The 17,552-nt window shown below is 40.9% G+C and overlaps 1 protein-coding gene across 2 annotated transcripts in view; it reads left to right on the top strand.

Moving 5' to 3' along the window:
• RXYLT1 (ribitol xylosyltransferase 1) overlaps nucleotides 1-14,261 on the top strand; it is a 34,798-nt gene extending 20,537 nt beyond the window's left edge. For both annotated transcript variants that reach the window (XM_032966628.2, XM_032966629.2), the window contains exons 6-7: nucleotides 5,638-5,808; nucleotides 11,674-14,261. In XM_032966628.2, coding sequence (XP_032822519.2) covers nucleotides 5,638-5,808; nucleotides 11,674-12,109 — 607 coding nt within the window. In that variant the 3' untranslated portion in view covers nucleotides 12,110-14,261. The remainder of the gene's footprint in view (nucleotides 1-5,637; nucleotides 5,809-11,673) is intronic.
• Nucleotides 14,262-17,552: the final 3,291 nt, after the last annotated feature.

Below are 17,552 nucleotides of genomic sequence, written 5' to 3'. Positions count from 1 at the left end.
TGTTTCATGGAAATGTTATTTTAAATTCTTTAATGGCAAACATATTGGTAGATTATGACATTCACTCTGGGACACATGCAAGTTGTTAGGTCTAAATAGCTGTCTTTGTTTAACTGCGATACCAAAAATTTCCTTCCTTAACGCTGCTGCCGATGGTTAACATTTCGGGGTTATTTTTGAGGAACTGCAATATACTGTACATTATTAGCGGATGTAAACATCTATCACCGAGAGGAGGAACTGTTTGACCAACATGATTTTTTTTATCATTCGGGATGAGCTTATTTTGAACATTACAACCCTCCATATGTGCTTATGTCACGTTTTGTGTTCAGCATTTTAGCAGATAACGACCAAGGCGCGTGCATTATTACATTTTTAAAAAATTAATCTTGCAGCCCCTTGTAACGCACGCAAGGTAAGCTGCATTATTGTGTGTTATTCACCATAGATATGTTGCTATCACTACACAAAAATAGATTTCTCATGGGTTAAAATGAGAGGCTTACCATATGTAAAAATACATTCGAATAGTATTAGTGTTTGTTAAACACAAGTCCACCCAGTTCATCTGTCAAACAGAAATGCTTGGACTCCTAAGTTATTCTTCTCAGCCATGCTTAAATAGGATGAATAATGTACTAATACTGGAAGACTGCTTCCAGGTAAATCCAGGTTGGGTCAAACTCCTGCATTAGAGCTGATAATAGGATAATTATCTCGACCTCTGGGTTATTACTCTGATCCATGCAAATGCATAGATAGTAGAGAGAACGGATGTGCAAATAATAGGAAGGTCTGCCAATCGATCTGGAGCCAATAGGAGCACGGATGAAGGAATTTTCACGATCGTAGTTTTCAACGCCCAACCATCATAGTAATAACAAATCACATTTATATGGCACCTTTCATTGAAGAACTACTCAAAGGTGCATCACAACAAACATTATTGTCGCATATAATCCTACCACACTAAAGTATTAATCATACTGCATGCAAAATATTTTAAAAATGTACATGCAACTATTTACCTTTCCTTTTTTCATAAGCCTTACCAGAAGCCAATGTCATTCAGAAAGATGCCACACTCAACATTAAAAAATGCAGCACTCAACCATTTACCATACAAATTAACTTCTAATAAGCATGGACTTTTTTTTATTCCTTACAATACAACCATGCTTAAAGGTCTCGCAGAGATGGGCATGACTGAAGTTGTAATCAAAGACGGTTCCAGTAATATTTGTGATAATTTAATATATTAAAAAAAGTTATTTCGCCAACATCAGCCACGCGGGATTGTGGCACGACCAGGAGGGAGAGATGGGTTCCTCCTGATCTTTATGCCTTAGATGAGCATGAGTTTCTTGATGAACAGATGCAAGGCCGTTAATTGCCTTAAAATGTCAGTACTATATCAAGTTTTCGAAATTAATGCATTCTATCGCTGGAAGGAAGTGCATTTCTCCAAAAACTGCAGTTTCAACAAGCAAGCCTCAAAAGTGCTCGCTGGTGGTATTGTATTTTTACTGAACTGTTTAAAAATAATGATCACCTGGTGTCCATAATTTCGTTCTTGGTTTAAGGAATGTGTGCATGCTTTTGCCATGTAGCAGTAATGGTTGTCTTTCATTCGTTTGGGGTGATCTAATATGTTGAAGGGATTAATGTTACTTCATTGAGGTGATTATTACACGCGCATTTTTTTGGGGTTGAGGAGGAAATGCCCCTTCCACATTGCAATATCCCCTGAGGTAGGAAAACAGTGGTCGGAACACATAAATGCCGAGATATATTGACGTACAGTGTGCATGTACTATCTTGTTTTCTGAGATACGACTATTCATATTCCAGTGATACAGCAGTTGTCTATATTCGAGGCCATGATTCAATGCAAGAATATTTTTGCAACCAGATATATAATTTTTAAAATTCACAAATAATCTGCTCCTCTCCCACACAATTCGAGGTAAGTTCTGTGAGTGAAATAAACATTTATACCCCATGGGCTGATGCATCATTACGAGCCATTTGTTTACCAATATGTTAGGTGCTGAGCCCAATGTAAAGACCCTGCTTGGTGGCCTGGGTGTCAGGTAGGGAGGAGAAATTGCACTTTAATTGCTGCATGTGAACCACAGCTAGACGGTCAACAAGGTTGACATTTCCCAAGATTGAAATCGTGCCTTGAAGAACTGTACTATAGCCATCTTGAGTCATTGTGCCGAGTTGTGCATTGCAATTCTGAATCAATCTTGCACTTGAGTTATACGTACAGATGCTGCGTCTAATTCCACGTACTGAAAAAAAAACCTCGATGCCAGACTTAAAATTAGAATTGAATAATTATATTGAATTATCATTTTATTGTAGAGCCAAGTGACTAATTACTTCCTAATGAATGGAAGATGTAAATTATGACATGTTGAAATGTGAATTCCTGGTGGTACGCATTGCACTGTAATGAGCCAAAGATTTGAGCAACTGAATTCATGAATGCGCCAACACGGTCCCGATGCGGTAGGAGATACAACCACTATAAAAAAGTTAATTACATTTTACATTGATTTGAGACCATAAGCCTAGTGGATGATTGTGCGCATCTCTTTTTGTGGACGTTTAAAGCCACCCTGGAAGCTTCCTTAACTGCTCATTGCAGTTATTGCCCAGTCAGATATAAAGACTCCAGATACCCACATATAGGTGCTTAATTTTCATTTCCAACAATATGCTTGTAGTTTTTTTTTTGCAATTGAGATTCCAGTGGCAGATTATAAGCAGTTTTGGATCCATATTTTAACGCTGCTTTCTCCAGTGACTCTTAAAGCCACAAAATTCCATGACTGTCGACGCCGTGTGTTTAGTTTGTTCTTCCACCGCACCTCCGATGTTAACATACATACATACATGCGCCTGGAGTGGATTTTCTTGATGCATATGCACTGCAGCTTTGCACTCACCATTTCCTTGCCTTATCTCACTTCCAGGGTGGCTATGTGAACTGGATCTGACATGTTACATGTCATTTTATTTGGCTGTCGGCAGCAGTGGTGACACTTGCGCATCACAGTAAGAAGTGCTTGGGTTCGGTGCCCCAGTTTGTACAGCAATGCCTAATTTTAACGTGGTCGATGCATTCCTGAAAAGTGCAGTGTTAAACGAAAACACGTTAAGCGAGGGTAGTACTTGTATATACATTGCAGGGAATAACAATTTGCACGATAAAATCAACTTGCAGTCATCCCATGGCGCCCACATGTTAAGCAAGGACTTTCCGTATCTTCTCCTGCTGTTGTGTCTGGGGCTTCCTTCGGATGGTGGGTTTCTTTCCAGAGCCAACGAAAAAAAATCGTACTACGTAACTCGTATTGTCCTAACATCCCAATGCTGATAATTGTTCTGGGATTGCAATTCGCAACATCCTGTGAACTAGTTTTGTTCTGAAATAGTATAGTTTACATTACATTGTATATTCAAATCCCATACAAAATATACATACATAACCAACTATTTATCATGTTTATTCATTGTAATTTTCATTGAAACTTTGTTGACAAAACAGGGGTATTTTGTAAACATTTCATTTGAGATTAAATTTAACCCAGTTTCGTGGCCATGCCGGACTGAGCAGAATACAAAACTAAAATAGCCTATATACAGCAATATGAGCCAATGAGGCCTGCTGGATGCACTCCACTATTGATTACTTAACCACCAATGTGGTTATTTACCCCTGCTGATCACAGTATTTGCCTTTAAACAGACAGGGCGGGTGGGTAGATTTTTACAGTTTCCCATTGATTTTTAGTCTCAAGGTAAACACGCACAGGATTAGCAAAGCATCAAATGGAATTCTACACCAGCGGCGTAAATCTTTTCTTTGCAGACGGAGATCTGAAATGAACTTAAACGTACAACTTTGCTTTCGGAGTGGCACTTTAGATTATAATTTTGGAATAACGCCGCCTCACGATTTTTCTATCTTTAGTTTCTTTGAAATGCTTTCTGTGCCCATAGGAGACAGCAAGAGCTATCTCCAAGGGCCAGGCTTCACTTAACGCCGGTGAAGCGTGTGTCCCCCACCCAGTCAATAATAGCGCCGTTAATGCTCCAGGACTGCAAGGGAGCATTTCTGTACGCTTTTTAGTGTATGATGCTCAGCTATGTGGAGTTTATAGACACTGCCTCCCTTTTAATTGCAGAACATCTTTTCTAATGAGAATACATTGTTTAACTCCTGGAAATGTTACAGCGCAATGCGCACAGTGATTTGAGGAGACTTGTGGCGGATTCATAATGAAATTCCATGAACATATTCTAATAATATATATTTGAAATACATGAGCATGTTCACCAAATGAGCCAGCACCTAACATGCCTAACTTTGTTTGAATTTCATCATACATATAATAGATACGTAACAAACTATTTATGTCTATAAAATGTATATCCTTTCACCGATGACGCATGCATTGCATGGTGTCTGCAATATTTGATTCTGATTCATATTTGTTAACTAAAAAAAATCCGTACAGCTGTTGATTCAAAATGCACAACATTATTAAAGATTTCCAAAATCTTGAATAAACACAAGATCCAGGTCCGATTCAACACATTACATAAAATTCGTGATCTGGTTCCGTCTGTAAAATATGTGATTCCGGACATACAGTACGCTGGCGTCTACAAACTTAGTTGCCTCTGTGGTAGTAGTTACATTGGAGAAACCAAACGACATGTCTCGGACCACATTTGTGAACACAAAGCAGACCTAAAACACGGTAGGACCAACACCTCGGCCGTGGCAGATTACTGTTATAATTCAGTAGGCTCACATGACATTGACTTCTCCAAGACAGAGGTTCTTTGCAAGCTATCTGGCTACCATGAGAGATTCGTTCATGAGGCTATCCACATATACAAACACAGAGACAATTTCAACCGAGAAGATGGATTCTGGCTTAGCAATCATTGGAAGGATTTGATAAACCATTTCGGGTCTTAATTGATTGTTCACGCTTACAGTGGCTTTCAGACCGCATCCATTATTTTCGTCTCCCCCCTCCTCTTTTCCGAACATAGATGGACTCGTCCATCTGAATAACTGCCAAATCGCTCTCTGTGGTGCTAACGTTAAAAAAACACCTTTTTTCAAATTTTCTTGCTGTGGTTTTCACACCTGATGATGATTGCTTGTGTTGCTGTCGAAACGCCGTGATAATTTTATTGTTTTATATTTTTATTATTTTATTGTTTCCCTTCTACGTAACTTTACCGAAAGAACCAAGAATATTATTAAAGCTACCAAATGCCCTGCTTTGGCCAGGATAAAGTAGTCGGCAGGATTGCCAGATGAGAGGGCAGTGTATGAGCAGTCGGCTTGGGGCCAATGTAACTACCAGCAAGGCAATTCATTGTAAGGGTGCGGAAAGTGTTGTAAAAGTAGGTTAGGCAAATCCAGGATGGGCCTGGGTCTGCCAGCTCACCCATGTACCTTGGCTGAGCCTACTGAAAATGTTGTGGCTTTAAACGGTTTCAAAACTAGAATTGTGACTGCATTGTAACAATTCATGACACCACGGAGCAAGCGTAAGTGCGCACCATTCGTTAAAACTGCTAATGGCTGGTCCCCTGCAGGTACAGAGGCTTCCCCATCGTGAAGCCGTCCGAGGTATCCCTGGATGAGCCGCGTCGCTACACCTGCAATTTCCTGGGCACCGTGTACCCGGGCTCGTCCCGCGTGGCCATGCTGCGCGCACTTCACGAGTCTGGCTTCAGGGACTCCTGCCTCGTTGTGGAACGCGAGCAGTGAGTGCCGACACGAGGACACGCGCATGCACGGACACACAATCCCTCGGTGCGTGGACAGCTACATCCTTCCCCCAGTACCTCCGATTAACACGGTTTGCTGCGTCCGGTGTGAAAGAAGTTCAGCATACATACTTGCTTCATGCGCCCTCATTGTCATTATTGTCCACTCTTTGAATTGTTGTCAGTTTTCCCAATTTTATTCCTATTGTCAGGCGTTTTATAATACAGAGTTATTGGTATGGAATTCTTGCATGGTAGAAAGGATAGATTGGATTGCACCTTTCCAGTGTGACTACAGATGCAATTCACCTTTGGGTGTGAAGACCAACCTCAAGTACTCTTCGGAGGAAGGTGTGAGTTTGATTTAGTTTTTACATTGCTAGTGCTAAACATGTTAGATTTTCTATTTATTTTAGGCAGCTCGGTTATCCCATCTTCCACATGACAGTCCCATAGTAACTTCGCTTGGATAGCATCGGATGTGATTTGTTTTGAGGCATTCAGACAGAAATGCCTTTTGAAAATGAACAGATGAAGAAATTGGATTACTTTGAGCAGTGTGTTTCTGATTTAAGGGTGACTTGGTTTCCAAGTTGACATTCCCTTCATGATCAGTAAAAAAAAAGGTACATTTGTCTGTAAAATGTCAACGCAGACCGGAGGCAGATATTCCTGTTGCAGAGTACATTAACCTTTCGGTCGGTTCGAGGAACATTTTTAAAATTTTCATTCTGGATTTTGTATTTGCTTTTAAATTTTTTTTCATTGCCACTTCACAAGGGGATGAAATTTACATTTGTTCTCAAAGATGTTGATGCAAATTTTAAGTGATTGCATTTTATTGCTCTCCTTTCAAGGGACAACGCCAACTTTTTCAAGGACTCTTCCATGGCAATTCTAGCACGAACATACTTCTCTTGTCCAGATAGGTTTGCAAGCACAGGAGCACACCGTTTACCATACAAATTATGGAAATGCTTGGTAAATGGTCTCATAATGGTCTTGAAAAAATCATCCTCATTAAAACGTTTAACAGCAGAAAAGCAAATCGTTTTTGCATATCTGAAATAATTTTGGATATGTTTTTTGGATTGTATTTTCATACACTACATGTTGTGTGCACTTAATTGCGCTTCTAATCATATTTAATAAATTGCCACTTTGACTTTATTTGTTGATCAGCAAAATCATGAAAAGTATAAAAATAAACAATGCGACCGGGGTTTTCATGTCTTTAAGGATGATAGCAGCATAATAGCAATGTCTGCATGTGGCGAACAGTTTTAGGCCCCATTTCTCACTTGTTTATGGGGCACAATCCCACAAAACCTTTTACCGATCAAAACTTCCAGTAGCTTCTTCCATCATATCCCGGCAAACAAAAAAATATTCCACACGTGGAAAGCGTGTGGCCATCTGGTCCATTTTGCAACAATCCAGAATCGCCCGAGTGGTCGGCTGCCAGGAGGGAGGATTTAGGGGACGCTCGCAAAGATATGATGTGGCATGCTTCACGCTTAATTTTCCAACACCTGTGTGCTGCCTGTAAAAACAGCGGCTTTGCATTGGCAAGTGGAACATTCGTTGTTCAGTTTCACCATCGCTTGGTACCACGCTTTGACAGTCTCGTCTCCTTTGTGGACATGCCTCCATGGTCATATTAGGGCTGAAAAAGCCTCGTTTGTTTATCTTTTGGAAACTTTTTTTGCAGCTTTAGACAACAACACCAACTGTCTCTTGTCATTCATTAAGAGCAATGCAATGGAAGTGAATTCTTCCCAGTTTGTCAAGTAGGTAAAGGAATGCCTGAAGAACCTGGAATGCCTCATGAACCCCCTCGCAGTCATCGTTAATTCCCATAGATTAATTCACGTGCTTGGCAAGCATTTCAACCACAGTTCTTTGGAAATTAATCAAGAATGAATATTGTGCTTTAAATTCCTGCAAGTACATTTATAATGGCACCAAAAATACTTTGACCACAGAGGAAAAACAAGCTTTGGTAGAAAATAGCCTTTGCTGAATGTGAATTAAATTTCATATGATAACACCAGGGATATGTACTAAGAATCCATGTACCTGACAGGAAACTATAGGATGTAGAATAAAGAAATAGCGCATGTTATTTTGTTTATTCCCAAAATGAGATGTGTAATGATTCCCTTCATTTCCCCCCTCCATAATTGTATTAATTGTCACAATTCAGGGCCTTGCATGCATAATCTATGGCAGCCATCATGTTTCCATGAAGCAATCACAATTTATAGGTTAGCTACGGCATATGAGCCCCAACGACCAAATCGCAGAGAATGTGCCCGATCTCGTCAGATTTCGGAAGGTAAACAGGGTTGAGCCTGACTGGTGCGTTGATGGGTGACCACCGTGTACAAAACAGGTTGCGGCTACATGGTAAACACTACAGGAAAATGCAGCATAATACATTGTTGTACTATAATTTATTTACTTCTCGCCTTCACGAACCCACACTGGCCAGCATTGTGAAGTTTGATCGACTAACCCCCGTGACCTCTGGCGTGGGGAGTTCTTCACCCAGCCAGGTAGATTGGCAGAAAAGGGCCGAACATACACAGCATACAAATCTAAAAAATAATGTATTTGTACCTGCAGAATTGATAACTGTATTGTGAGCGTGGTAGTCTATTGAAATCGATGAATCGTTACATGCCTAATTAACAGTGGCAGGCAGCATCGTGTGTTGCTCTGTGACACGTGGTGATAGTGTTTGGCAGGACTGAGGAAGCAGACGGTTTTAAAGTGGATGTCTCAACTCGTGGACTTTCATTTTTCTTGCAGCTGCATCAGTTGAAAGGACCCACCTGCCACTTATCTGCAATTCACAAAGCCCCCTACATATGCATGACTAGCTTTGAGGTTTTTTTACGATTGTTGAGCATGCTTGTAGTCAAACAAAAACGATACACAATGTGATGTTATCTTACCATAGTGGCCACATGACTGTGGGTTCAGGTTGACTGCTTCACTAACTTGGAGCACCACGGTGGTGTGATGTTAAATACCTCACATGGTATACTTGAGGTCATGGGTTTGACCCCGACCCTGACACCTTTATATTTGGAGTTTGCATGTTCACCCCGTGGTCACGTGAATTTTGCTACGGGTCCTCCGTAATTTCCTCCAGAATTAGAATCATGCGCTTAGAGTATTTGACCACTATAAAGTTCCACATGATCATCCACTTCGTTGAGCCATCATTTGTGGCTAGGTTGCTTATGAAAAAGAGCTATATATCTCAGTGGACCTTACCTGGTAAAAGAAAAAATAGTTGATAGTATTTTTTTTGTTTAACTGTATTCGGTTGTAAGAGAAGTAGTGGAGTGTGGTTGACATGGTTCCCCCCCCCTCCACCAACTTTCCCCCCCTCTTCTTTGCCCAGCACCTAGTCCCCAGTGCTGTTGCAATGCCTGCCTACCCGATAGTTACGAGCAAATGTCCATTGTGAGACCACAGGATGATATGGCCTCCTTCCCATAGGTTACCGTCGCTATCACACGAAGCCGCAGACTGTGGAATGTAAACTCGGAGCGTAGCCAGTCTCTCTTACTGGTGTCCGAGAAATCATGAACAGTCCAAGGAAGCGTGCGTCTCCAACCAATGTCACATGCCGTTCATATTCGGTTACCAATTTGTAGTTCAGCTGCTGCCAATTTCCTTGGCAGCAAATCTCACATTTCATCATTTAAAAGTCTCAGCCATGTGAAAACCGTATTGATTTACCAGCCAAGGTGTAAATTGAAGCTATTTCCTGGGGTACCCAGTTCGGGTATTATTTGTAACTATGATTTAAAGTCTCAAGCAAGATATCGGTTTATGTTAAACGATAATTGCGTGTTATGAGTTTTTATTTAAATATATTGTGAATTATTTCAATTTAATCGCAATGTGGATCGTAACTACTGGCCATCATTAGCATGATAGTCTTGAGAGAGTGCTTCAGTATGAACAACGATTTAAATTAACATGCCCATCTTGGCAAAATATTTTAGATCAATGAATGGATGTATGAAAAAGTACATTAGGATATACAGTATAATATGTATAAATCCATTTTTATGTGGACACACACGCAAACAAAAGTGGCATTGCATGTGATTGATGATCATAAACTGGTGGTCACACATTGGCAATTGAACGTTACCGTTATTGATGACAAGGTAGCGGCAGTTAACATCGACTGTCCCGCACGCTCGTGTGTGTGCCTTTTGGTGCGTGCGAGTGCGCATGCCGCGATGTTCTTTTTACGTTCGAGCGCGTCGGTCTGTCAGCCTGTGGGCACCCAACCAGTGTGAGTGTATGCTGTCGTGCGAGTGAGCCGTGATGCTTATAACGAGGTTGCGGAGGTCTTTGAGGTATAGCCTTCCAGCAGGTCATTTAAAGGTTCCATATTGGGCTTTTTTTCAGTAGCCTCGTGGCTCGTTTGAAATCGAGGTTGCATTTGTTTATGGGTTGCAAGGGCCTTCAGGGACTTAAAATAACACATGAACTGCAAAGGGAAGAGTTCTATTTCAAGACATTGGTAATGAATTCCAAATTTTCTGACAACACTCGGTTATATTAATTGTCTTGATGAAAAAAATGCTTCCATGTGGCTACACTTGGAAGTATGCCATAATTAAATATGTGGGTCATTCTTAATAACTTTAGATTTCTACAAGCTGCAATTGTATTCGTTTACAAGCAGCAACGTCCATATTTGTATTAAGATGCTTCCTGTATAATGTACAATGATGAGTGGCTGGCTCTGGGAAGTCACGGAGGTGGCTCATGGCCACAATTTGGATAAATGTGAGGCATCACAATGTGGGTGACTGAGAATATGCGTGTTTTCCAAACTATAACTGGAGAAAGGTAGTAAATATATCAATTATTTGCAAATGGAATGTTTGCCCATTCTCCTGTCCAACTTTGCAACCCAATGCCTCTGACACCAGGCAACGAGGCCCTGGTGGTCATCCATCCAATAACAACCAGGCTCAAATCTGCTTAGCTTCTAAGATCTGCTGAATTCTGTGAATTTAGGGATATTTGGTTGAAGGTAAATAGTGATCCTGTTGCTCCTCGTTGACGCTGAGGATCACCAGCAATGGGAAAACACACATTTATGACCGTGCGATTTATCACATCATATGCAGACTGGTGGCACTGGTTAGTATATTGTAGAATGAACCCAGCGATCCGAGTGCAATTTCTGGCCGCAGCTAACTCCATGGCTGAGTGATATTCTGGCTTTTCCTGGGACCCCCCCCCCTCTTCACCAGCCTGCACTGACAAACATGTTGAAGTATAGTCGAACAAACCCCATAATCGACACCGTAGTCTGAGAACTCGAGCCATGAATTTATTAACATTGCTTAGAATAGTAAAGGTCAAAGGTCCTGCAATGGCTTTATAATAACACCACTGCTGGCACAAAGGATTCTACTAGAGGGACCTCTATAGAGTCTCTTGAGGATATTTGGCCTACTCATCCACACTGGTCAGACGACTTGGCGGAGGTGGGAGTAACCACAACAAAAATGTACTCCACAGAACTCAACCTGCCGACCTATGAATTGCAAATCCAGTGTGTTAACCGTGACACTACGGCGGCGTTCCTGGTTTTAGCTAATAGATGAAACCAACGAATATCGTGCGTGTGTCTACGGGACCTTTGTGCCAGTATCAAAATAATGAAAAAGTAAGAATAGATGAAACGCATGTTAAGATGTTGAAACACCAAATTGCAAGGTATCAAGTCTGCATTAACCACGCATGCTTGTGCTAAAACACACAAAAAAACATTAGTTGACGAATGCACGCAATCGTGCGTGCCTGTTCCCGCAGGTGGCAGCCGATGGAGACGTCCGAGAGCCGCGGGCGCTACATGGATGCGCTGCGGCAGAGCGACCTTACACTTTGCCCCGTCGGCGTCAACACGGAGTGCTACCGCATCTACGAGGCGAGCGCGCTGGGCTCCGTGCCCGTTGTTGAGGACGTCCTCACCCCGGGCCATTGCGGAAACTCCACGGCGAACGGTGGGCGGTGGACGCGGCACGCGGCGCCTCTCCGCCTGCTTAAGGCTGCCGGCGCGCCGTTCGTCTTTGTACGGGACTGGAGCGAGCTGCCGGCCGTGCTGAGGCGAGAGGCCACCATGAGTGCACGGGACAAAGCGGAGAGGCGAGCGCGGCTCGTACGTTGGTACGAGAGCTTCCGCGTGGAGATGCGGGACACTTTCGTCGGCGCAATCCGCAAGTCCTACTTTGGTAACAGGATGTCGTGACATTTGGTTCTGCACTTTGTGGGGGTGCAGGGTGGGTTTGTGTGCGGTTTTAAAGCGCTTAAGAGAACGCAAATAATTATTGAAAAATTGAATATAAATTTTTTTACATTTTTAAAATGGAAGTGTAACAATACATAGAGAATATTTTTGGAATCAAGTTTTTTTGTGAAGTAGAAATAGAATTTGTGCGTGTAATGCCGTGTTTGGAATTATTATATACAACCTCTAGTTGATCTGCCAAAACCAAATTGTAAAAGTACAATGTGTATAGGTGCGGTTGTCTAAAGCTCATGCTTTGCATGGTTAAACTTGTATCCCAAAAATGGAGGTGCCCACACACACACGTGCGTACCTCATGGCTTAGCTATCAACAGTGTAGGCAGTGCAACTGCACCGTAGCCCATGTGCCATCGAGGGCCAAACAAGCACCATGCTACAAAGAGCCGGAGGGGAGGGAATTGAACAGGAGAACCGATAACATTCCTCGCACCGGGGCCCATGCCAACCACGCCACACAGCCATATTGGAGTTGCGATAATCTCTTGTCTTCAGACTAGATTCGTTGACAGTGGAGAAAGTAGAACGCAATTGCATGTGATGTTGAAGTTTTATAACGCATTAGAATGCTTGCTTTATATGCATTCAATTCAACAAATGAGCGCTTTCGAGACACCCAGCTCTGAATGAAGTTCTTTGTTTAAATGTTTTCTTAAATCATGTGCTTTCTTCTGTCAGCAAATGCCGATTTTATATACAATTGGGTTTAATGGAATGGACTATGCAACAAAAGGGCCATAAGCATATCAATATAAAGACTAAACAATCCTTTGCGTGTGAATTAGATGGCTGGATGTGAGTAAATTTTGAGTTTGATTCATGGTACAGTACTGTATGACAATACCATTTATTTACCTAGGAAAGCCTTGTGGTGTCTCAAGATTGTTTTGAGGAGGGTCATGCCCAGCTAGTTTCACAAACAAGCGTGATCCACAACCCCTTGTCCCTTCAAAGTATTTGAGCACGGACGAGCATCACCATTCCGGGTTGTTTATAGTTAGTAACTTAGTTGGTGGGGAACATTTTAAATCATATATTAATGAAAAATGTTAAAAGCTTCAGATTTTACTTGATTAACTTGGTTTATATAGCTACGTGCGTGGACTATTGGACTTAAGAGTGAAGACACCAACTGTTAAACACGAACCACTCCTGTGATTGTTAATTGTCTACTACTGAACATGGTTCCTGTCTACTTGAAGATATTTGTGAAGCTATTTTCTTCATGGAATGCCTGATGAACCTTTTGTGAAGACCGGTGCGATGTTGGTTTGTGAGATGTTAATTCTGAAAGTGAAAGGCTGGATCTGTTGCCATAAATTGTTAAATTCAATAGCAATTAAAAGTTACCATTTTCCTCGTTACCATGGATAGCAGTTTTCAGATATCTGTGATTTAAAGGGCAGCTATTATTGAACTAACCTTAACGTATTGTAATGTCTCCAGTACAAATTCAAGTAAATTTTTACTAAATTAAGTCGGAAATGTTTCGTGTAATTGTTTGCCTACTGAAAGTTGATATATGGAATATAAACATTGTAAATGGTACTTTTTCATGAGTAAAAAACACTTACGAGAATGTTGAGAAATGTTTAGCCAAATTATGATAATATATTATAATTGCAATAGAAATTGCAAGAATAATTCATTCATGTTGCGTGTTAAACCTGTAAGTTCGTGCTACTTAAAATTTCTGGAAGAATGAATCGCAGTTTTATATACTGCAATTGCTTAATTTAGAACTTGTTGAAATGCTTGCTACATTATAATTGCTTTGACATAGCAAACTGCCAAGCCTCATTAAATGGGTAGTTGTAAGACTGATTAAATTTGGATTTCATTAAGACAATCAATAGTTGGCAATTGAGCTGTATAATATGGTATATTTTGGAGTTTATGAACTGTAAGCTTTATAAGATTACGTTACAGTGGATAATGCATAAATCTGCCTGTTTTTAGTTTTTACCAAAGTGCACGTGGCTGTAACAACGTTAATGGAATATTTGTATCATGAGGGCCTGTCAGCCCTTTTCTTACTACTGATGCTGCAAGTATTGTTTTACCGATACATATAAAGATATCCTGTGTTCTGATATACAGTGTCTTAAGGAGTGTTCTGTGAATTGAGTGAACTTTCCACGTCCTCTGCTTGTCCTTGCACTGCATCCCAAGAGGATCTTTCAAATATCTTGAGACTTGTACTACATACACTATTATCATCACACGCTCAATACGTTCCACATTTCACTGTATGCATGTAAGCATTCATATGAATGTTAAGCATTCGCACAGATTAGACCGTCAAGTTATGTGGCGCACTGATGATTATAATTCCCCAGGTTTACGTGTTACATCACTCGTTTGCACATAGCTGGTTTGAAAGCGTTTTCTCTAGGTATACATACAACTTGAATGATTTGTATTGTAGAAGCCTATACAGATGGCTATTTCTCTTTTTTGAAATTTACTTTTGTAAACAACTTTCCTAGACCGAGTGATTGAAATTACATTACTGTTGTCATTTCTATTAGAATATATAAAAACAGCATGAGGAATTTGTATTATTCCTTTCGTCAGCAAGTTACATCGCTACTTTAACGATCAATTACTTTGTAAGAGCTACATTTTATTTCGACGATATCTTCAATTTCTTATGCGATGAGAGTGGAAGCTGCTCTCAAAAGCGGACGTGAAATTCGGGTCGACTACAAAGGGAGAGCGGGAGATGGTTGTTCCTTTTGTGCTTCACATCTCATTTAAACAGAAGCCTGTAATTGATCAACATTTAGATAATATAAACAGACCTGTGAAAATCTGCATTTTTTATTAAGATTGACATCACCTGAAAAGCCAATGTATTAGCCCATGGAATGTTTATGCTGTGAGTCAAGGACATGACATTAACATGTCAGCATGAGTAATTTGTGTTCTAAGAGTTGTGATTTATAGCTTATGTTTATTTAATGCGGTTGTAGAAAAAGGGCCGAGTTTATTGTTTCTGCTATGTGAATCATCTGCACCATACTGAAATCTGTATAATCGTTCTAGTTTTCTGTGCACACGAAGGCGGCGACATTGCACATCCGTTACACATTTTGTCAGTGGCTCGGAGCATGATATGATGATTGTCGCACCTACATTTCCGAATGGAATTTTTTTCTGCATATTTCTGCAAGATGGTTTTCATCCCAAGGCCGAGCCGCCTTTGCATTTAAATCCAACGCGTCTCCCCAAATTCCTGCGAAGGCAATCCCATGTTTAAACCCACCTGTCATTTCTACAGCAGCACCCCATTTAGGGCTCGTGTTAAGTCTGCCTTTGAAAAGCAATGTACTGTATGTACTGTAGAATATATAATACAACTGAAGGATGGAAAAAAAACTGAAGGACTTTGATCTCTCTGCGGGGATGTCAATCTGCCTCCATTCGATACCCTGGCGCAGGCTTTTATTTCCAATTTGAAATGTAGAAATTCCCTTTTTTATCATCAGAAAAAGCCTCCCATGGGATACCCAAAACACTCCATAATCTTTGTCACATAGCTATCAAGTCCTTACGAATGTGACGGCTAATTATAGTTCCTTTTTTCGTTTGCGTCCCATTTCATTGATGTAGTGCGTTGAATTTGACCTAATTTCAGATTGGGGGGGGGGGTGGAAAAAAAAGGCTGCATATTTTAATTTTAGAATTGAGCAAAAAAAAGTCCTAACAGCTGCATTATGTCCATTCAGATCTGTCTTTATCTCTAGCACAATCCAGTGCAGCATATCAGAAGCATACTGTATATTAAAATGTGTTTTACCAGTTTGTAAAAAACATACATACTGTAACTGCTCTTCAATTCCCTGTGTCAACTATTTATTTTCGGGACCATGAGAGGTGGGAGGGCTTTGTGTAGCTTCATCCAGCAGTGGGTTGGTTATGGTTGATGAATGTCAGTTATTGATTACAATTTAATCATCTCGAGAGTGACATATATAGGCGATAAAATTTACTTTAAGGCCATTTTTCTTCCAACAAATTCACATGGGCTGTCAATTTTTTTTTAAACTCACGTTATCATTTTGTGTAAAGGTTGAGGACTTTTAGGATCTTAAATTCCCTTACGTTCCACATACTGTATCTTGACTTGTACCCAGGACCTTCTTACTAGATATGTTCCAGGTCGCTCGTCAACTGGGTAGTTGTGGCTGAAATTAAGCCTATGGATTGGTTGCATTGAATACCTGAAATGACTTTTTTTTCCGCCCTCATACAATTTTAAAATTGAGCGGTGGCGTAGTGGTTAGTGCATAGCACGATTGACCCTAGCGAGCCGAGTTCGATTCTGGACCAGTGTTACGTGAACTCAGTACTGTGGATCCCTTTCACAAATCTGCATTGAGTAGCATGATGAGACATGGTCAGCCAACGACCACTTACATTGAACTGTTTTCGCAACCATACATAGCCAACCATGCTTTCAAAAAAATGTCACTGATAAAAGCACTGCGCGGTGCAACATTTCGCACCTCCGATGGGCACGATTGGCTACGTACGGTGCGAAAGAAGTTAAGCATACATTCAGCATGCAACATTTAATGGCAGGTAAATGTACATGACGGTGTTTCAATACAAATTGGCCCTAGCTGCGACCGTACCATCCAATGGCATTCGGTCGGGGGCTTCAGCACCCCTGCTTCTGCTGCTGTAAGGTCAGGAAGGTCAAGGCGCTGTAAGGTTAGAGGAAGGTCAAGGCGCTTCCGGCTTGACCTTGTGGCAGGGGATTGGGAAGCCTTACAGAATGTGGAATCCCTTAAGGGGATTCCACATTCTGTGCAGGCCACAGCCGTAATGTTGGCCCCGGCAACACGTGCTTGTGCTGGTCTGGTGAGGGGGCCCCTCTTGGTTTCTTGAAATTACTGAACTGTGTTTAAATGTAGTTTTTTAAATGTATGTGTGATCAGAATCAGAAAGGGTTTTATTCGCCATGTAAGTTCACACCGACAAGGAATTTACTTTGGCAGGATGGTGCATACATTCAACATAAAATCTTAAATAAGTTTTAAACAAGTCTTACTATAATAAGGGTTAAAAGTCTAACACCAAGGGGCTGAAGTATATAAAATTAAATAAATATCGAATATAAAATAGCTTTAAGATATAATTTTAAAATACAAATAGGGTAATATAGTTAATATCGGTAAGGTGTCGTTCTGTAGATCAAATGTTAAAAACAGTGTTAGCCCTTGGCCTTGTTTAACAGGCCAGCAGCAGATGGGAAGAAACTGTTTTTATGGCGTGAGGTTATTACGAACAATACACGCGCACGGAAATGGGTATGAGAGGCACAATGTGTGTGTGTGTATATTACGTGAGCCGAGGAGAAAGGTGTTTTGATTTTACA

This window comes from Petromyzon marinus, chromosome 36 (assembly GCF_048934315.1).
Source record: "Petromyzon marinus isolate PM22_M1 ecotype Great Lakes invasive population chromosome 36, UKy_Petmar_22M1.pri1.0, whole genome shotgun sequence".
NCBI classification, from domain to species: Eukaryota; Metazoa; Chordata; class Hyperoartia; order Petromyzontiformes; family Petromyzontidae; genus Petromyzon; species Petromyzon marinus.
Note: the sequence above shows the minus strand (reverse complement) of the source record. Positions and strands in the feature narration are given on the sequence as shown.